The 20488-nt window shown below is 41.5% G+C and overlaps 1 protein-coding gene and 1 pseudogene across 1 annotated transcript; both read right to left on the reverse strand.

The window, feature by feature from the left end:
- Nucleotides 1-413: 413 nt before the first annotated feature.
- Nucleotides 414-4201, reverse strand: LOC120021564 (annotated as a pseudogene).
- Nucleotides 4098-6204, reverse strand: LOC120025868 (mitochondrial mRNA pseudouridine synthase Trub2-like). Its single transcript, XM_038970579.1, has 3 exons — nucleotides 6165-6204; nucleotides 5236-5372; nucleotides 4098-5029 (listed from the first exon to the last, which is right to left on the reverse strand). The coding sequence occupies exons 2-3, from the start codon at nucleotides 5360-5362 to the stop codon at nucleotides 4767-4769; spliced, it is 390 nt and encodes a 129-aa protein (XP_038826507.1). The 5' UTR covers nucleotides 5363-5372; nucleotides 6165-6204; the 3' UTR covers nucleotides 4098-4766.
- Between the last annotated feature and the right edge of the window lie 14284 nt (nucleotides 6205-20488).

Below are 20488 nucleotides of genomic sequence, written 5' to 3' on the forward strand. Positions count from 1 at the left end.
ATCCAAGTCACAATAGGATTGATTTATAATTTAAATCTAACCAAACCTATGTCCTGGCCCATCACCGTATGTATTACAACTTCCCCAGTGGCAGGAAGTGACATCCCAAACAAACAAACTATATGCCTACAACACACAAATGGCTTCTAGCCTCCCACGCATAGGTTACTTTCTGTGCCTAACACTAAACCTGAAACTAAACAATAAAAAAATGAAATAGAAACGTTTTTATCAAACTGAAACTAAATAAAAACTAGTAAATCAACTCTGAAAACGAACTGGGATTGAAACAAAATTACCTTTAAAAGTCAAGTGCAGGATGATGTTGGTGCGGTTTGTTTGAATCCCGGCCTGAGTTTACTTGGGTAATAAATAACATTTGCAGGTACGTGTAGGTAGCTCCTACGGGGTCTTTAATCGATGCTGTGGGGTGCATCAGGGTATTTATCCCTGTCCTGTCTGCCCAGCAAGTACCCATGGAGGCCTAGCGACTGAGAGGTCAGGTAGTCATAGACATAGTGGTCCCCAATGTGAGCTACGCTGGCGACTGGCACACCACTTTTCTCTAGTGCCTGGTGGAAGATGGCTGGGTCAGGTTTGGCTATCCCGGCCTCCTCTGAGGTGAACAGGAAGCTGAAGTGAAACAGCAGGCCACAGCCTCGTAGAATCCCCTCCAGACGATTGTCGAATTTGGACACCAAACCCTGCTTCAGACCCAGGGAGGAGATACTCTCCAGGGTCTTCCCTGAGTCTGGAAATGCCTGAGGACAAAACCATGCCAAACAGGTGTTCAATAGTAAGATATTGAGAATGGTTTAGAATAGAACATGTCTAATGCATATAGGTATACTTGATCATTTTGCGCAAATGATGTCACAGAATGTTTTTGGAGATGTTACATGAATTATGCAAAAGCTGATAAACTATTTCTGAATGAAAGTACAGTTATTATAATCCTTTCACCTCCCAGTTATCAGGGGCTGCAGAAGCTGTGATACAGGTTGGGTGCCAGTGTGTCCAGTAGGGGTACTCAACACGGGGAAAAGGTGTCCTGGACCACCCCCATCGATAAACGATGCCAAATTAAGCACAAAAATGCTCTGCTAATCAAATGTCCACCCTCTACCTACATGTACATATTACCTCAATTACCTCGTCTAACCTGTGCCCCCGCACATTGACTCTGTAACTGTACACCCTGTATATAGCCTCGCTACTGATATTTTGTTGCTCTTTAATTATGTTATTTTTCATTTTTTTCTTTTTTCTTTTTTACTTCAGTTTATTTTAGTAAATACTTTAACAATTATTTTTCTCTAAACTGCATTGTTGGTTAAGGCCTTGTAAGTAAGCATTTCACTGTAAGGTCTACACCTGTTGTATTCGGCACATGTGACAAATTAAAATGCATTTGATTTGTAATGTGCTGTGAAAATCAAGTGTTTTCATTCCCAGTTCTTCACTCTGAATGACCCACACAGACATAAACTACTGATTAAGAAGTTAGCTGTCAATGATAACAGTAAATAGTCACGCATAGGGGAAGCGGGTTTATTACACATGCGTGTTAAGTTATAATATATTGAACTAAAATATAAACGTAACATGCAACAATTTCAAAGATTATAGTTCATACAAGGAAATCAGTCAATTGAAATACAATCATTAGGCCCTAGTCTATGGATTTCACATGACTGGGCTGGGGTGTAGCCATGGGGGGGCATAGGCCCACCCACTTGACAGTCAGGCCCACCCAATCAGAATTTGTTTTTCGTTACAGACAGAAATACAGTTGAAGTCGGAAGTTTACATACACTTAGGTTGGAGTCATTAAAACTCGTTTTTCAACCACTCCACAAATGTCTTGTTAACAAACTATAGTTTTGGCAAGTTGGTTAGGACATCTACTTTGTGCATGACACAAGTAATTTTTCCAACAATTGTTTACAGACAGATTATTTCACTGTATCACAATTCCAGTGGGTCAGAAGTTCACATTCCTTAAGTTGACTGGGAATTTAAACAGCTTGGAAAATTCCAGAAGATGATGTCATGGCTTTAGAAGCTTCTGATAGGCTAATTGACATCATTTGAGTCAATTGGAGGTGTACCTGTGGATGTATTTCAAGGCCTACCCTCAAACTCAGTGCCTCTTTGCTTGACATCATGGGAAAATGAAAATAAATCAGCCAAGACCTCAGAAAAAAATTGTAGACCTCCACAAGTCTGGTTCATCCTTGGGAGCAATTTCCAAATGCCTGAAGGTACCACGTTCATCTGTACAAACAATAGTACGCAAGTATAAACACCATGGGACCACGCAGCCGTCATACCGCTCAGGAAGGAGACGCGTTTTGTCTCCTAGAGATGAACGTACTTTGGTGCGAAAAGTGCAAATCAATCTCAGAACAACAGCAAAGAACCTTGTGAAGATGCTGGAGGAAACAGGTACAAAAGTATCTATATCCACAGTAAAACGAGTCCTATATCGATGTAACCTGAAAGGCCAGCTCAGCAAGGAAGAAGCCACTACAGTTTGCAACTGCACATGGGGACAAAGATCTGTCACATTCGTCATAATAACTGGACCAAGATGCAGCGTGGTATGTTTCCATCCTTTTATTTGGAAGAGAAACTTAAAGAACAAAAACAATAAAACGAATAAACGAAACGTGAAGCTCAGAGTAGTGCTCGCAGGCAACTATACCTAGACAAGATCCCACAAAGCACAATGGGGAAATGGCTACCTAAATATAATCCCCAATCAGAGACAACGATAAACAGCTGCCTCTGATTGGGAACCATACTAGGCCAACATAGAAATATAATTCACCTAGATAACCCACCCTTAATCACACCCCGACCTAACCAACATAGAGAATAAAAGCTCTCTATGGTCAGGGCGTGACAAGATCATACTTTTTGGAGAAATGTCCTCTGGTCTGATGAAACAAAAATAGAACTGTTTGGCCATAATGACCATCGTTATATTTGGAGGAAAAAGGGGGAGGCTTGCAAGCCGAAGAACACCATCCCAACTGTGAAGCACGGGGGTAGCAGCATCATGTTGTGGGGGAGCTTTGCTGCAGGAGGGACTGGTGCGCTTCACAAAATAGATGGCATCATGTGGGAGGAAAATTATGTGGATATATTGAAGCAGCAAGTTACAGCTTGGTCGCAAATGGGTCTTCCAAATGGACAATGACCCCAAGCATACTTCCAAAGTTGTGGCAAAATGGCTTAAGGACAACAAAGTCAAGGTATTGGAGTGGCCATCACAAAGCCCTGACCTCAGTCCTATAGAAAATGCGTGGGCAGAACTGAAAAAGCGTGTGTGAGCAAGGAGGCCTACTAACCTGACTCAGTTACACCAGCTCTGTCAGGAGGAATGGGGCAAAATTCACCCAACTTATTGTGGGAAGCTTGTGGAAGGCAACCCAAAACGTTTGACCCAATTCAAACAATTTAAAGGCAATGCTATCAAATACTAATTGAGTGTATGTAGACTTCTGACCCACTGGGAATGTGATGAAAGAAATAAAAGCTGAAATAAATCATTCCCTCTACTATTATTCGGACATTTCACATTCTTAAAATAAAGTGGTGATCCTAACTGACCTAAGACAGGGAATTTTTACGAGGATTAAATGTCAGGAATTGTGAAAAACGGAGTTTAAATGTATTTGGCTAAGGTGTAGGAAAACTTCCGACTTCAACTGTACTCCTCAGCACGCCCCACCCCGCCTCAGACGATCCCACAGGTAAAGAAGCCGGATGTGGAGGTCCTGGGCTGGCGTGGTTACACGTGGTCTGCGATTGTGAGGCCAGTTGGACGTACTGCCAAATTCTCTAAAATGACATTGGAGGCAGTTTATGGTAGAGAAATGAACATTCAATTCTCTGGCAATAACTCTGGTGGACATTCCTGCAGTCAGCGTGCCAATTACACACTCCCTCAAAACTTGAGACATCTGTGGCATTGTGTTGTGTGACAAAACTGCACATTTTAAAGTGGCCTTATATATTCCCCCAGCACAAGGTGCACCTGTGTAATGATCATACTGTTTGATCAACTTCTTGATATGCCACACCTGTCAGGTGATTATCTTGGCAAAGGAGAAATGCTCACCAACAGGGATGTTAACAAATTTGTGCACACAGGGAGATCCCGGATAGCATGGGCCTTACTGACGGCGGTCATGTGCAGCAACTAAAATATGCGCACGGAATCTCTTGCTAAGGAAGGGTTCCATTTGAGAATGCATTACTATAATGAATGTATTGTTTTTGTGTGTTAATCCTTTGCATAAATGTTTTATAACCCGGAGTTTGGTTGCAAAATTACACAGATTGCTAAAACATGATTTCTGAAATGTGGCTAATCAAATTTGTCTTGTGCTGCCATCTAGTGTTGACTTGGAAGTAGTGTAGATCATTCTGGTATTTCTTGGTTGGTAAAGTGTATTTTGATTTCATATATCATCACAGTTGGAATATTATTTAATTTATAAGATGAATAAACACATTGATACACAAACATAAAGAGGTCACACATTTTACATTGTCAGAAAAAAAAGCAGAGACATTGCACATGAAAAATAGCTCAGTCTTTCCACATCTGCATTGATTGACTAAAACCAATCTATTTTGCAGCTCGTGTAGCTTTCTTTCAAGGATATCTAATCCCAAGGACATCAAGAGCCAAATGCTTTTGAGGTCAATACCAAGTGTAACCGGTGGGATTCACCAGTGACTGCTGCTTCTTCCTAAATTTCCTGTCTTCGCCTGGCTGTTCCTGTATCCTCCCCTGGCTGTGTGCTCTTGGATTTTCTAGCCTTCCTGGACTGTTGGATGGCCTGTATGACACCAGGGGCAGTCCAGTGTCGGCGGGTCAAAGCGTGCTGTACGGTGAAGGGCCCGTCTCGCGTGCGGCGCACTCCTTTACATACTGCCGTGCTGCAGAGCTCCAAGCCCACCTCATGCAAGATTCTGCACAGGTATTGCTGGGTTTCATTCAAACACTGCACCTCTGATTAATGTAATGTGAAAAAATGGAATTAGCAAACTATTACAGAATATCTAATACATATCGAATGCAACATTAAGGTGTCTGTTAAAAAGAGACATGTGCCAAGTCCTATTGCATGTATGAGTGTTGCCCTGTGTCTCTGTAGCCATGTGTGTGAGCAAGTGTCTATCCAGGAGGTTATTGTACAGTACAGGTGAAATACTTACCCAAGGTAAAGTGGGGTGGTTGGAAGTGTAATAAACGCAGGCCTATCATAATAGAGGGAGACTTCCAGTCGGGACGGAGTTTCACCTTCGCAGCCAGCTCATAGGCCTCCTGGTTGTTCATGTCCATCTTAGAGTACCTGCCAGAACAAACACAGTTATCCTACACTGCTCTGCACACTACGTATAGCAAAATTACAAATAAGATGAGCTGGCAATTCAACAATGAGTGGTTTGGAAGGAATCAGTGGCTAACTGCAAGCATTGCAAAGCAATCACTAGCCTGCTATTCAGTGGAGTGGTTGTGTGGTCCCAAGTCTGGGTTTAAGGGTCTCTTTTCCAAGCTTAAATTGATAAACATTCAACATTGGCCATGTCAATCCAGCATGACTTCTGCCACACTCAAAATAACTGGAAACTCGGAACTGGGAAATCTGTCTTCAGTGAGTTCAAGACAACTGGGATCTCGGGGAGAAAAAACGAACTCTGACTGGGAAAATACGTTTTGAACGGTCATTCAACTCGGAATTGTAAGTCGGGAACTCTGGCCTCTTTCTAGAGCTCCGACCTGACAACACTTCGCATCAGTCGACGTCAACATATTCAACTAATGTGGACGCGTAGACGTGACTTACATATTCCAGAACGATACTGCAGAGTTTCTAAACCCAGAGGTGCAACATCGAAATCTAAAGTCGCAACCTAGATTCGAGCCAATGTCTTAAGTAGTTGAACATGTTATTACTATAACCTCGTATAAGTGACAAAGACACACAATTTAATTTTCGTCAAAAACAACTTTATATGCAAGGAGTGCCTCAAGATTTGATTTCATGCACATGCGCAGTTTGGCGTGAGATGACGTTAGACCCTATGACGCGTTGTCAGTGGTGTAAAGTACTTCAGTAAAAATACTTGAAAGTGCTACTTACAGTGGGGCAAAAAAGTATTTAGTCAGCCACCAATTGTGCAAGTTCTCCCACTTAAAAAGATGAGAGAGGCCTGTAATTTTCATCATAGGTACACTTCAACTATGACAGACAAAATGAGATTTCTTTTCTCCAGAAAATCACATTGAGGGGCCTCCCGGGTGGCGCAGTGGTCTAGGGCACTGCATCGCAGTGCTAGCTGCGCCACCAGAGTGTCTGGGTTCGCGCCCAGGCTCTGTCGCAGCCGGCCGCGACCGGCAGGTCCGTGGGGCGACGCACAATTGGGCCAGCGTCGTCCGGGTTAGGGAGGGTTTGGCCGGTAGGGATATCCTTGTCTCATCGCACTCCTGTAGCGGGCCGGGCGCAGTGCGCGCTAGCCAAGGGGGCCAGGTGCACGGTGTTTCGACACATTGGTGCGGCTGGCTTCCGGGTTGGAGGCGCGCTGTGTTAAAGAAGCAGTGCGGCTTGGTTGGGTAGGTCCTTGTGTAATATGATATTGTACACCATTGTCCATTGTATATTATTCATATATACTTGTGTTCCCACATGTACTTCCTGTATTGATTTGTTGTTAATAATAAAAAATAAAAAGATAGGGTTGTTTTCTTGATCTCACCAAAAAAAATATATATAATACCAATGTCGCGAGACATCCGGGAACGCTTGCTTAGCAGACAAAGCAGACCATTCTTCCTTAGTTGTTAATTTTCTCGAAATCTAAAGGCACAACCTAGATTCGAGCACAAGTCTTAAGTAGTTGAACATGTTATTACTGCAACCTCGGTAAAGTGACATACTGAAACGACTTTATATTGGAGTGCCTTTGATTTGACGGCATGCACATACGCAGTTTGGCACGTGACGACCGGTAGACCCGAAAATATGTTGATGCGCATGAGCTAAACTTAGCTAACGTCTCCACGAAATCGTATACAAGCGTGATCGGGGATTTATATTGGAGAAGCAGTTTCTGCCTATCTTCATATTGTAATGTCTTTGACTACTGTCTTTGCTGCCACCTAAATTGTGGGTAAATCCTGAAAATACAGATTTTTGTATATGAAAATGAAAGGTTTTTATGATTACTGTAAAATGTTATGGTACTTTCAATCAATTCTTGCACATTTTCTCAGAAAATGTATATTTTAACAATGTCTGCTCAGGCAAATTTGCGAACTGCTAAACTTGGAACCAATCACAACTTCCGTACATATCCCTCGTGATGAAGGCAGCCAATGGCCTGCTTCGAATATTAAATACGTCCTCTGCTGTCAGTGAGGGGGTTCGATTAATGCCGCCCGGGCGCCAGTGTAGGCGTATTTAGCATCGGCTGAGTTGATTGCATTCGATTTGGAACCGGGCTGCCTCCCGGGCGTGAGCCAGTTGCCCCGTTCAAAGCCCACGGCAAAGTCGGCTCAAAACAAAAGTGACGTAGTTAGCACGTGTAGTAATTAGTAGGATTATTGACATGTTTATGTACTAGTCAGGAACTAGGATACTTGGAAATTTCCGACTTTCTGATTAGTTTAATGCGGCATAACTACACCAGTGGAGGCTGCTGAGGGGAGGACAGAACAGAGCAAATGGAATGACATCAAATCATGTTTTTAATGTATTTGATGCCATTCCACTGATTCTGCTCCAGCCATGACCATGACCCGGGCCTCCCCAATTAAGGTGCCACCATCGTCCTGTGAACTACAGTGAACAAAAATATAAATGCAACATGTAAAGTGTTGGTTCCATGTTTCATAGTTGAAATAAAAAATCCCAGAAATGTTCCATACTCACAAAAATCTTATTTCTTTAAAATGTTGGGCACAAATATGTTTACATCCCTGTTAGTGAGCATTTCTCCTTTGCTAAGATAATCCATCAACCTGCCAGGTGTGGCATATCAAGATGCTGATTAAACAGCATGATCATTACACAGGTGCACCTTATGCTGGGGACAATAACATGTGCAGTTTTCTCACACAACACAATGCCACAGATGTCTCAGATTTTGAGGGAGTGTGAAATTGGCATGCTGACTGCAGGAATGTCCACCAGAGCTGTTGCCAATTTGGCAGTACATCCAACTGGCCTCAAATCAAATCAAAGTTTATTTGTCACGTGCACCAAATACAACCTTACAGTGAAATGCTTACTTACAGGCTCTGGATGGCCTGGTGTAGAGGTCCTGGATGGCAGGCAGCTTTGCCCCAGTGATGTACTGGGCCGTACGCCCTACCCTCTGAAGTGCCTTGCGGTCGGAGGCCGAGCAATTGCCGTACCAGGCAGTGATGCAACCAGTCAGAATGCTCTCGATGTTGCAGCTGTAGAACCATTTGAGGACAACAACTCTATCCTCCTGATTCCTGCTTACAAGCAAAAATTAAAGCAGGAAGCACCAGTGACTCGGTCTATAAAAAAGTGGTCAGATGAAGCAGATGCTAAACTACAGGACTGTCTTGCTATCATGGACTGGAACATGTTCCGGGATTCTTCCGATGACATTGAGGAATACACCACATCAGTCACTGGCTTTATCAATAAGTGCATCGAGGACGTCGTCCCCACAGTGACTGTACGTACATACCCCAACCAGAAGCCATGGATTACAGGCAACATTCGCACTGAGCTAAAGGGTAGAGCTGCCGCTTTCAAGGTGCGGGACTCTAACCCGGAAGCTTACAAGAAATCCTGCTATGCCCTGCGACGAACCATCAAACAGGCAAAGCGTAAATACAGGGCAAAGATCGAATCATACTACACCGGCTCCGACGCTCGTCGGATGTGGCAGGGCTTGCAAACTATTACAGACTACAAAGGGAAGCACAGCCGTGAGCTGCCCAGTGACACGAGCCTACCAGACGAGCTAAATCACTTCTATGCTCGCTTCGAGGCAAGCAACACTGAGGCATGCATGAGAGCATCAGCTGTTCCGGACGACTGTGTGATCACGCTCTCTGTAGCCGACGTGAATAAGACCTTTAAACAGGTAAACACACAAGGCTGCGGGGCCAGACCGATTACCAGGACGTGTGCTCCGGGCATGTGCTGACCAACTGGCAGGTGTCTTCACTGACATTTTCAACATGTCCCTAATTGAGTCTATAATACCAACATGTTTCAAACAGACCACCATAGTCCCTGTCCCCAAGAACACAAAGGCAACCTGCCTAAATGACTACAGACCCGTAGCACTCACGTTCGTAGCCATGAAGTGCTTTGAAAGGCTGGTAATGGCTCACACCACACCATTATCCCAGAAACCCTAGACCCACTCCAATTTGCATACCGCCCAAACAGATCCACAGATGATGCAATCTCTATTGCACTCCACACTGCCCTTTCCCACCTGGACAAAAGGAACACCTATGTGAGAATGCTATTCATTGACTACAGCTCAGCGTTCAACACCATAGTACCCTCAAAGCTCATCACTAAGCTAAGGAACCTGGGCCTAAACACCTCCCTCTGCAACTGGATCCTGGACTTCCTGACGGGCCGCCCCCAGATGGTGAGGGTAGGTAGCAACACATCTGCCACACTGATCCTCAACACTGGCGCTCCCCAGGGGTGCGTGCTCAGTCCACTCCTGTACTCCCTGTTCACCCACGACTGCATGGCCAGGCACGACTCCAACACCATCATTAAGTTTGCAGACGACACAACAGTGGTAGGCCTGATCACCGACAACGACGAGACAGCCTATAGGGAGGAGGTCAGAGACCTGGCCGGGTGGTGCCAGAATAACCACCTCAACGTAACCAAGACTAAGGAGATGATTGTGGACTACAGGAAAAGGAGGACCGAGCACGCCCCCATTCTCATCGACGGGGCTGTAGTGGAGCAAGTGTCTGAGCTTCATGTTCCTTGGTGTCACAACCGCAGACCATGTGTATGGCATTGTGTGGGCGAGCGGTTTGCTGATATCAACGTTGTGAACAGAGTGCCCCATGGTGGCGGTGGGGTTATGCTATTGGCAGGCATAAGCTACGGACAACGAACATAATTGCATTTTACGACGGCAATTTGAATACAGTGACGAGATCCTAAGACCCATTGTGTTTTAAGGCATTTGTGACCAACAGATGCATATCTATATTCCCAGTCATGTGAAATCCATAGGTTAGGGTCTAATTAATTATTTCAATTGACTGATTTCCTCATATGAACTGTAACTCAGTAAAATCTTTGAAATTGTTGCATTTATATTTTTGTTCACTATACAACCAGTTAGCAAGTCGAAAATGCCAGTTTCCTATAGTTCCGACAGGAACTTGAAAGCAGCATCTCTCTTTTCTCATGCAAAAGGAATTGCTATTGATAAAAAACGCTTTATCTGCCTTCCCAATGAAAACTAGTTAGAACATTCAAACATTTATTTATGGAAAAAGGACGTGTTTTTCTGGACGATGCACCATACTGCTTTGTTGACAAAATGACCGAGCAGCGCAGATTACTGGTCGATTTGAGAAGGGCGCTCCTCCCTCTCCGATTCGCCCTATCGTAACAGGCCAATGCCCGATGCCCGATACCCAGCGGTTTAGCATAATCGTATTCTCTCAGTGTAACTAATGTTAGTTCCAAAAACTAAAATAAGATAAATATCTAATTTCGAGTGCACTTAAAATATGTAGCATGCAATATGAATGGTCTTGATCGTATGAAGAGGTAACTCCGTTGACCATTTATCTAATGTATTGAAAGATAGCCAATGTTAGAGTTGACTAGCCTAGCCAGCTAGTGTTTATTAGGTATCTCTTTCAGTGAATTCAATTTCGAGTCATGTTTTGGCACGATTGGCTCATTTCAAGTAACTAGCTGCAGGTTTAAAGAAACACTCAATCATATAATTTTCATAGAAACCCAAATAAAAGCATGCAGATAGTAAGATGTGTGTGTCATAGCCTATGCTAGAATGGAGGTTTAAAGGTCCTGAACAGTGAAAATAATGTTTTTCATCAAATTGGATGATATTTGGATGAAACCAGTTCAAAGTAAGGTGACCCAAGTCTGAAAAATGACTAGCTGGTACATTGATAAAGCTTGATCATAAAGTTACTGGTCCCCTCCTCCCAGTGTCAAACACTTGGATTCAGGAAGCAGGCATTACCAAGGATTTACTTCCGGTATTATGCAACATCACATAAAGCCAGACATTTTATACACCAATGGTAGCATCTTATCATCTTAACTAAGTTAAATATGTACCACCTTAAAACCGTCATCACATGTGCGCCTATGCCTTGCTTTGGCTTTGTTTACATCTGCTCAAGCAGAATGTATGACCAAACATACTGGTAAACGTACATCCAGTGGTGTAGTGGAGGGTATACATCGTATACCCACTTTTTTTTGTGGGCATTGTGTATACTCACTTTTTAATTCCCAGGATGCGTATCAAAGTAGTGTAGTGGAGGTACCAAGTATTAATTAATAAGGCTGATGGAACAGATCAGAATGTTTAGCTTAAAATGTTGATAAACTATTATTTCTTCACATTTTAAGCACCTCAATGTGCACACGGCGGTAGGTCTACGCGCAAATGTTCCAAAATGCAATTTCCAGGAAAACAATGTTCTAAAATGGGCACCAAACATGCAAGCGGTTTCATGGACAGAGATGGAAATATCAGTTCGAAATGTTGAAGTCATGGGAGATCTAAAGATCCAACAACTGTCACGGGTTGCCAATATGACTAGGATAATGTCTTTGGATGCTATACAATGAAATAAAGTTGATTTGAAAACCAATAGAACATATGAGGAAGACTATAAAATATAAACGGTTCTATGGTGGGATTTTGACTTTAGGTTACTTTGAAACAAGGTAAGACATGCCTCATAATATGAGGTAAAACGTCCAGGTTTCATGTAATTCAGGAACATGAAAAAATATAGTGATGCTAATGATAGGCCTAACCATTTTCTGGTAGATGGAAAAACTTTTCCCCAAACCTTCTCAATTAAATAACTAGCTACAAGTAGCCTATGCCTACCTGGCAGAATGATACTGTATTATGATTATTTGCATCAATCCAGTGGCTATTTGTTTTGAAAACTCCATCTCATGTGCACTACAGAAACACCACTACCAAACAACAGTGCTAGGTGCCTGACCAGTTGAATTTAAGGCCAACTAGACAAAAAAAATCTACATTTCTTAGAGTTTTCCCAGACCTCAAAAGTGGTATCCTGATGTGGTTATTAAGGTAATGTTTGTAGACTTAAAACGTCACATTTAGTTGTTTTTCTATTTTTTTTAAAAGCGTGACTTTGAGAGTGAAAACCTGGAAAAAATTTAAAATCTGAAACCTGTGAATTTATTACAAGATTTACGTTGACATTTTAGTCATTTAGCAGACACTGTTATGGGCTCCTGAGTGGCGCAGCGGTCTAACGCACTGAATCTCAGTGCTAGAGGCATCACTACAGACCCTGGTTCGATTCCAGGCTGTATCGCAACCGGCCGTGATTGGGAGTCCCATAGGACGTCGCACAATTGGTCGAGCGTTGTTAGGGTTTGGCTGTGGTAGGCTGTCATTGTAAATAAGAATTTGTTGTTAACTGACTTGCCTAGTTAAATAAATACAAATATCCAGTGACTTGCAGGTAATACATTCATCTTAACATAGCCAGGTGGGACAACCACATCATAGTAAGTACATTTTTCCTTAATAAAGTAGCAAAGTAAAAACTTACTGTTTTTATTTTACTCTTTGAAGAGGTAGGATTTCACAAGTTTTCTGAAGATGGGCAGGGACTCTGCTGTCCTAGCTTCAGGGGGAAGCTGGTTCCACCATTGTGGTGCCAGGACAGAGAAGAGTTTGGACTGAGCTGAGCGGGAGGGCCAAGAGACCAGAGGTGGCAGAACGGTTTGAGCAGAGTTTGAAGGTAGGGAGGGGCAGTTCCTCTTGCTGCTCCTTGGGGGGGAAACATTAGACAACTTGCACAGTACAGCTTCGGTTGGCCTGACTGTGAAAGACACCAGAAAACACATTGTAGAATGAGATCCCTACATCATCGAATTGATAGCGTCATAATCAGAACAGTAAATAAAAGGAAATTAAATTCACTACCCATTTAACAAACATTTCCCTTTTCAAAAACATTACAGGCTACGTAGACAGGCTCCTTGATCACCTCTTCAACGAGGTCACCCTTGATCCAACGTCGTATGTGGGGAAGCTGTGCGAGCTGACCATCCCAGGACCCCTGTCTGCCCAGTGTGAGAGGACCCCTGTCTGCCCAGTGTGAGAGGCCTGAGTTGTCCATCCCAGGACCCCTGTCTGCTCAGTGTGAGAGGCCTGAGTTGTCCATCCCAGGACCCCTGTCTGCTCAGTGTGAGAGGCCTGAGTTGTCCATCCCAGGACCCCTGTCTGCTCAGTGTGAGAGGCCTGAGTTGTCCATCCCAGGACCCCTGTCTGCTCAGTGTGAGAGGCCTGAGTTGTCCATCCCAGGACCCCTGTCTGCTCAGTGTGAGAGGCCTGAGTTGTCCATCCCAGGACCCCTGTCTGCTCAGTGTGAGAGGCCTGAGTTGTCCATCCCAGGACCCCTGTCTGCCCAGTGTGAGAGGCCTGAGTTGTCCATCCCAGGACCCCTGTTTGCTCAGTGTGAGAGGCCTGAGTTGTCCATCCCAGGACCCCTGTCTGCTCAGTGTGAGAGGCCTGAGTTGTCCATCCCAGGACCCCTGTCTGCTCAGTGTGAGAGGCCTGAGTTGTCCATCCCAGGACCCCTGTCTGCTCAGTGTGAGAGGCCTGAGTTGTCCATCCCAGGACCCTTGTCTGCTCAGTGTGAGAGGCCTGAGTTGTCCATCCCAGGACCCCTGTCTGCTCAGTGTGAGAGGCCTGGGAGGAAGGACGCCACATCTGGATTTGTTTCCCGCGTCAATCTTGAGGGTGACTGAAACCAAGTGGACGACTGAATCCTGCTTGATTGAAGCGGGGTACATGGGTCCCCCTCCTCTCCTGCTCCCCTCCCCATCAATCTCTGTAGTTGGTTGCATTCCCTAAAGCCTAAGTAATTCACTTTTACGTGATATGACATCACAGTTTGTTACTTTGTATTGTTATTCATCTAGCATTCCGATGGGAGATGAGTGTTACAAATTGTACAAATCAATGGGTCCTGCACACTGTAGGGCGGCCAGGTGCCTATATTATGCTTATGGCTCTAATTCTTAAAAAATCTAATCAAATCACCATAGAAGGTTGGTGGCACCTTAATTGGGGAGGACAGGCTCGTGGTAATTGCTGGAGAGGAATAAGTGGAATAGTATCAAATACATCCAACACATGGTTTCCATGTGTTTGATACCATTCCATTCGTTCCATTTCAGCCATTATTATGAGCTGTCCTCAGCAGCCTCCTGTGTGTCTCAACATTATTTCTCATGAGTGTTCATGTTGATCAATATTTTGGCTTTGCTGGTCTATTGTAAATTATAAAATAAATGTCTAATCAATACATACAGTACAATTCTGAACATATTGTCATTTATAATGCTAATGAAGAGGCACCAAGAAATTGTCCAGACACTTATTGTATGCTGTTTTCATTTACATTCCCTTAAGTAATAATAATACATTTAATTTGTATAGCTTTTCATTACAGAGCTATCTCAAAGCTCTACTGAGGAAAAAATAAAACATATACAATAAAAATAACATAGTATATGTTATGATTTCCTAATTGTTGTGGCTAATGTTAGATAAGTGGCTAGGTGGCTAATGCTAACATTAGCTGGGCTAGGGGTTGGGCTTAGGGATTAAGGTTAGGGATTAAGGTTAGGGTTGAGGATAGGAGTTAGGTTAAAGGGTTAGGTTTAATGGAAGGGTTAGCTAACATGCTAAGTAGTCACAAAGTAGCTAAAAAGTAGTAAGTAGTTGCAAATTAGCTATAATGCCAAAATTGTTCATGACAAGAACCTTTGGGTTGCTAGACATTCACGTACACCTACCCATCCACCCCAACCAATCATCATGCTTTTGTTGCCTTAAGTAACCTTCTGTTTTATGTAACCATACCAAACTTAACATATCATACTAATTTGGATGTCCTGGATTTACGTTTACTATGTCCCGGATTTACTATGTTTACGATGACACCAGGCTGGTCATTCCAAGCCTAAATAGTATGCCTCAACCCATTTTCTCTGCAAAATTCTGTTGGATATAAGAAAAACAGCAGCAAGACACAATTGCAGTTCTATTGTTTTGTAACTATATACAGTTGAAGTTGGAAGTTTACATACACTTATGTTTGAGTTGTTAAAACTCGTTTTTCAACCACTCCACAAATTTCTTATCTGGTAGAGTCTCTCTGTCTGTAATGTGTGATATCTGGTAGAGTCTCTGTCTGTAATGTAACAAACTATAGTTTTGGCAAGTCGGTTAGGACATCTACTTTGAGCATGACACAATACATTTTTCCAACAATTGTTCACAGACAGATTATTTCACTTATAATTCACTGTATCACAATTCAAGTGGGTCAGAAGTTTACATACACTAAGTTGACTGTGCCTTTAAACAGCTTGGGAAATTCCAGAAAATTATGTAATGGATTTAGAAGCTTCTGATAGGCTTATTGACATCATTTGAGTCAATTGGAGGTGTACCTGTGGATGTATTTCAAAGCCTACCTTCAAACTCAGTGCCTCTTTGCTTGACATCATGGGAAAATCAAAAGAAATCAGCCAAGACCTCAGATTTCTTTTTTTAGACCTCCACAAGTCTGGTTCATCCTTGGGAGCAATTTCCAAACCCCTGAAGGTGCCACGTTCATCTGTACAAACAATAGTACGCAAGTATAAACACCATGGGACCACGCAGCCGTCATACCGCTCAGGAAGGAGACGTGTTCTGTCTCCTAGAGATGAACGTACTTTGGTGCGAAAAGTGCAAATCAATCCCAGAACAACAGCAAAGGACCCTGTGAAGATGCTGGAGGAAACAGGTACAAAAGTATCTATATCCACAGTAAAACGAGTCTTATATCGACATAACCTGAAAGGCCGCTCAGCAAGGAAGAAGCCACTGCTCCAAAACCACCATAAAAAAGCCAGACTACGGTTTGCAACTACACATGGGGACAAAGATCGCACTTTTTGGAGAAATGTCCTCTGGTCTGATGAAACAAAAATAGAACTGTTTGGCCATAATGACCATCGTTATGTTTGGAGGGAAAAGGGGGAGGCTTGCAAGCCGAAGAACACCATCCCAACTGTGAAGCACGGGGGTGGCAGCATCATGTTGTGGGGGTGCTTTGCTGCAGGAGGGACCGGTGCCCTTCACAAAAAAGATGGCATCATGAGGTAGGAAAATTATGTGAATATATATATATTGAAGCAACATCTCAAGGCAACAGTCAGGAAGTTAAAGCTTGGTCGCAAATGGGTCTTCCAAATGGACAATGACCCCAAGCATACTTCCAAAGTTGTGGCAAAATGCCTTAAGGACAACAAAGTCAAGGTATTGGAGTGGCCATCACAAAGCCCTGACCTCAATCCTATAGAAAATGGGTGTGCAGAACTGAAAGGGCGTGTGCGAGCAAGGAGGCCTACAAACCTGACTCAGTTTCACCAGCTCTGTCAGGAGGAATGGGCCAAAATTCACCCAACTTATTGTGGGAAGCTTGTGGAAGGCTACCCAAAATGTTTGACCCAAGTTAAACAATTTAAAGGCAATGCTGCCAAATAGTAATTGAGTGTATGTAAACTTCTGACCCATGGGAATGTGATGAAAGAAGTATAAGCTGAAATAAATCATTCTCTCTACTATTATTCTGACATTTCACATTCTTAAAATAAAGTGGTCATCCTAACTGACCTAAGACAGTGAATTCTTACTAGGATTAAATGTCAGGAATTGTGAAAAACTGAGTTTAAATGTATTTGGCTAAGGTGTATGTAAACTTCCGACTGTACGTTTTACAAATTCTTAACATACTGTACGAATTGCAATTCGTAGCATATCATACGACATGGATGATGGACATCCACAAATGAACACATACCATACGGAATGTAACATATCATACCAATTGGAGTGTCCCGGATTTACATTTACTATGTTACCCCTGAATCCAGGTTGGAATGACATGAGACCCATTGTTTACCTTATCGTCAATGACATGTGGCCCATTGGTTACCTTGTTACCTGGCAACGACCACAAGGTCGTTTCAAAGAGCTGTCAGTCAAGGCGAGCTCATGAATATAAGCTCCCCAACCACTCAGCCTGTTCTTTTAGGCTTCCTGATAATTAACGATGAAATGGTAAACATCACCCATAGTATAGCGTACAAATATTATGGGGGATGTTTTGGTCATTCAAAGGCTATTTTTACTTAGGAAATAGGATGACTGTGCGGGACCTTTAAAAATGACCACTGCGTATGCATATTAGCGAATACATATGGCATAACCTACACATATAGCATACCTCACAATGCAATATTCTCTAAAAACAGTTGTACAATGTGCTCTGCAATAAGATAACCAGAGTTTGATTTCTAAACCAGATACTTTCTCAAAAAGCAGCTGCCCAATACCATGGAGGGCATGCATAATCTTGGATGTGTTGGAATATAAAGTATGGAGAATGATAAAGAGCCTGTAAGATCATAGAAAAAGCAGTTGGGAAATAAATGTTTGAGTTTCAAATACTAAATGTTCAGTGAGTGTGAGTATATTTAGGTGGTTTACATTCTCAACTTTCCTACTAACCTTCTAAAAGTTGATGGTGCCAAAATCTTGCCAATCCATTTATTATTCTATTATGACTGAGTGTGAGACATCCCAGGCGAAAAATGTATATATTTAAATATGCTTAAATAATACTTCATTAATATATTTAAGTAAATCTGTGATAAATATACTTAAGTAAATTTAAAATGATAAAAATTGTTTAAATACACTTACTGCATTTAATGTACATTTTATTTATTTTTTATTAGCATTTAAGTATATTAAATCCATTTTAAATTATATAAATGGGGACACATTTTTTGTACTTAAGTATATTCTTAGTATATTAGATAAAGAGCTAAATAAATATACTTTGAAAACACCTTAAGTGCAATTTATGTACAGTGGCAAGAAAAAGTATGTGAATCCTTTGGAATTACCTGGATTTCTGCATAAATTAGATATACAATTTGATCTGATATTCATCTTAGTCACAACAATAGACAAACACAGTGTGCTTAAATTAATAACACACAAATTATTGTATTTTTCTTTTCTATATCGAATACATCATTTAAACATTCACAGTGTAGGTTGGAGAAAATAGTACCCGCAAAACACCAGTCTCACCGTCAACAGTGAAGAGGCGATTCCGGGATGCTGGCCTTCTAGGCAGAGTTGCAAAGAAAAAGCCATATCTCAGACTGGCCAATAAAAAGAAAAGATTAAGATGGGCAAAAGAACACAGACACTGGACAGAGGAACTCTGCCTAGAAGGCCAGCATCGCGGAGTCGCCTCTTCACTGTTGACGTTGAGACTGGTGTTTTGCTGGTACTATTTAATGAAGCTGCCAGTTGAGGACTTGTGAGGTGTCTGTTTCTCAAACTAGACACTCTAATGTACTTGTCCTCTTGCTCAGTTGTGCACCGGGGCCTCCCACTCCTCTTTCTATTCTGGCTAGAGACAATTTGCGCTGGTCTGTACTGTTCTCTTCTTTTCTGTAGTACACAGCGTTGTACGATATCTTCAGTTTCTTGGCAATTGCTCGCATGGAATAGCCTTAATTTCTCAGAACAAGAATAGACTGACGAGTTTCAGAAGAAAGCTCTTTGTTTCTGGTCATTTTGAGCCTGTAATCGAACCCACAAATGCTGATGCTCCAGATACTCAACTAGTCTAAAGAAGGCCAGTTTTATTGCTTCTTTAATCAGCAAAACAGTTTTCAGCTGTGCTAACATAATTGCAAAAGGGTTTTCTGATAAACTGGTTGCTGATAATGGGCCTAGATTTCCAAGCAGATTTCAAAACTGTAACTTGGCCACTCAGGAACATTCATTGTCTTCTTGGTAAGCAACCAGTGTAGATGGATAGTAATTAAAAAATCATGCCATAAATCATAAAAAATCATGCCAATCCGTATTGTTTCACACATGTTTCACACATGTTTCTAACATATTATGTGATTTGTTAAGCCAAATTTGACTTATGAACTCATTTAGGCTTGCCTAACCAAAGGGGCTGAAAATGTATGCAATGACTATATTTTAGTTATCTAATTTTTATTGATCCCCCAAAAATAAAAAAGTATTCCACTTTGACATTATAGTATTTTGAGTAAATTGTTGACATTGTTTGCAATTACAATGAAATACATTTTAACCCCACTTTGTAACACAATAAAATGTGAAGAAATCCAAGGGGTATGAATACCTTTGCAAGGCACTGTATACTTATAGTGTACTTAATCACCCACAGAGTTTCATAAAAAAATAAACAGTACCAGTCAAAAGTTTGGACACACCTACTTATCCAATGGTTTTTCTGTATTTGTACTATTTTCTACATTGTAGAATAATAGTGAAGACATCAAAACTATGAAATAACACATATGGAATCATGTAGTCATGAAGCTTGCTTAGAGAATGCCAAGAGTGTGCAAAGCTGTCATCAAGGCAAAGGGTGGCTACTTTGAAGAATCTCAAATATAAAATATATTTAGATTTGTTTAACACTTTTTTGGTTACGACATGATTCCATATGTGTTATTTCATAGTTTTGATGTCTTCACAATTATTCTACAATGTAGAAAATAGTAAAAATAAAATAAAGAAAAACCCTTGAATGAGTAGGTGTGTCCAAACGTTTGACTGGTACTGTATAAATTATTTAACTATTAAAACAAACTCCATGTGTATTTTGAATGAAAACACTAAAATACAATTAAAGCATTTGAAATTGAGGTACAATTTTAATGTTTGTTTAAGTTCAATGATAATGAACATATAGGATACTTAAAGACGGGAAAACAATTAATTTAAAGTACAGTTTTAATAAATGTATTGAAGGTTGATGATAGTATATTTACAATATACTGAAAAACTGAAAATCAATTAATTAAAGTACACTTTTAACAAGTGTATTAAATGTTGATGATAGTATATGTATAGTATACTAAAATACTGAAAAACTATACATTTAAAGTACACTTTTAATAAATGTGTTGAATGTTGATGATAGCATATTTATAGTATACTAAAAGACTGAAAAAAATATGAATTTAAAGCACACTGCTAATAAGTGTGTTGAAGGTTGAATATAGTATATTTATAGTATAATAAAAGACTGAAAAAAACGAGGAATTTAAAGTAC

Source organism: Salvelinus namaycush, chromosome 2 (assembly GCF_016432855.1).
Source record: "Salvelinus namaycush isolate Seneca chromosome 2, SaNama_1.0, whole genome shotgun sequence".
Classification (NCBI taxonomy): domain Eukaryota; kingdom Metazoa; phylum Chordata; class Actinopteri; order Salmoniformes; family Salmonidae; genus Salvelinus; species Salvelinus namaycush.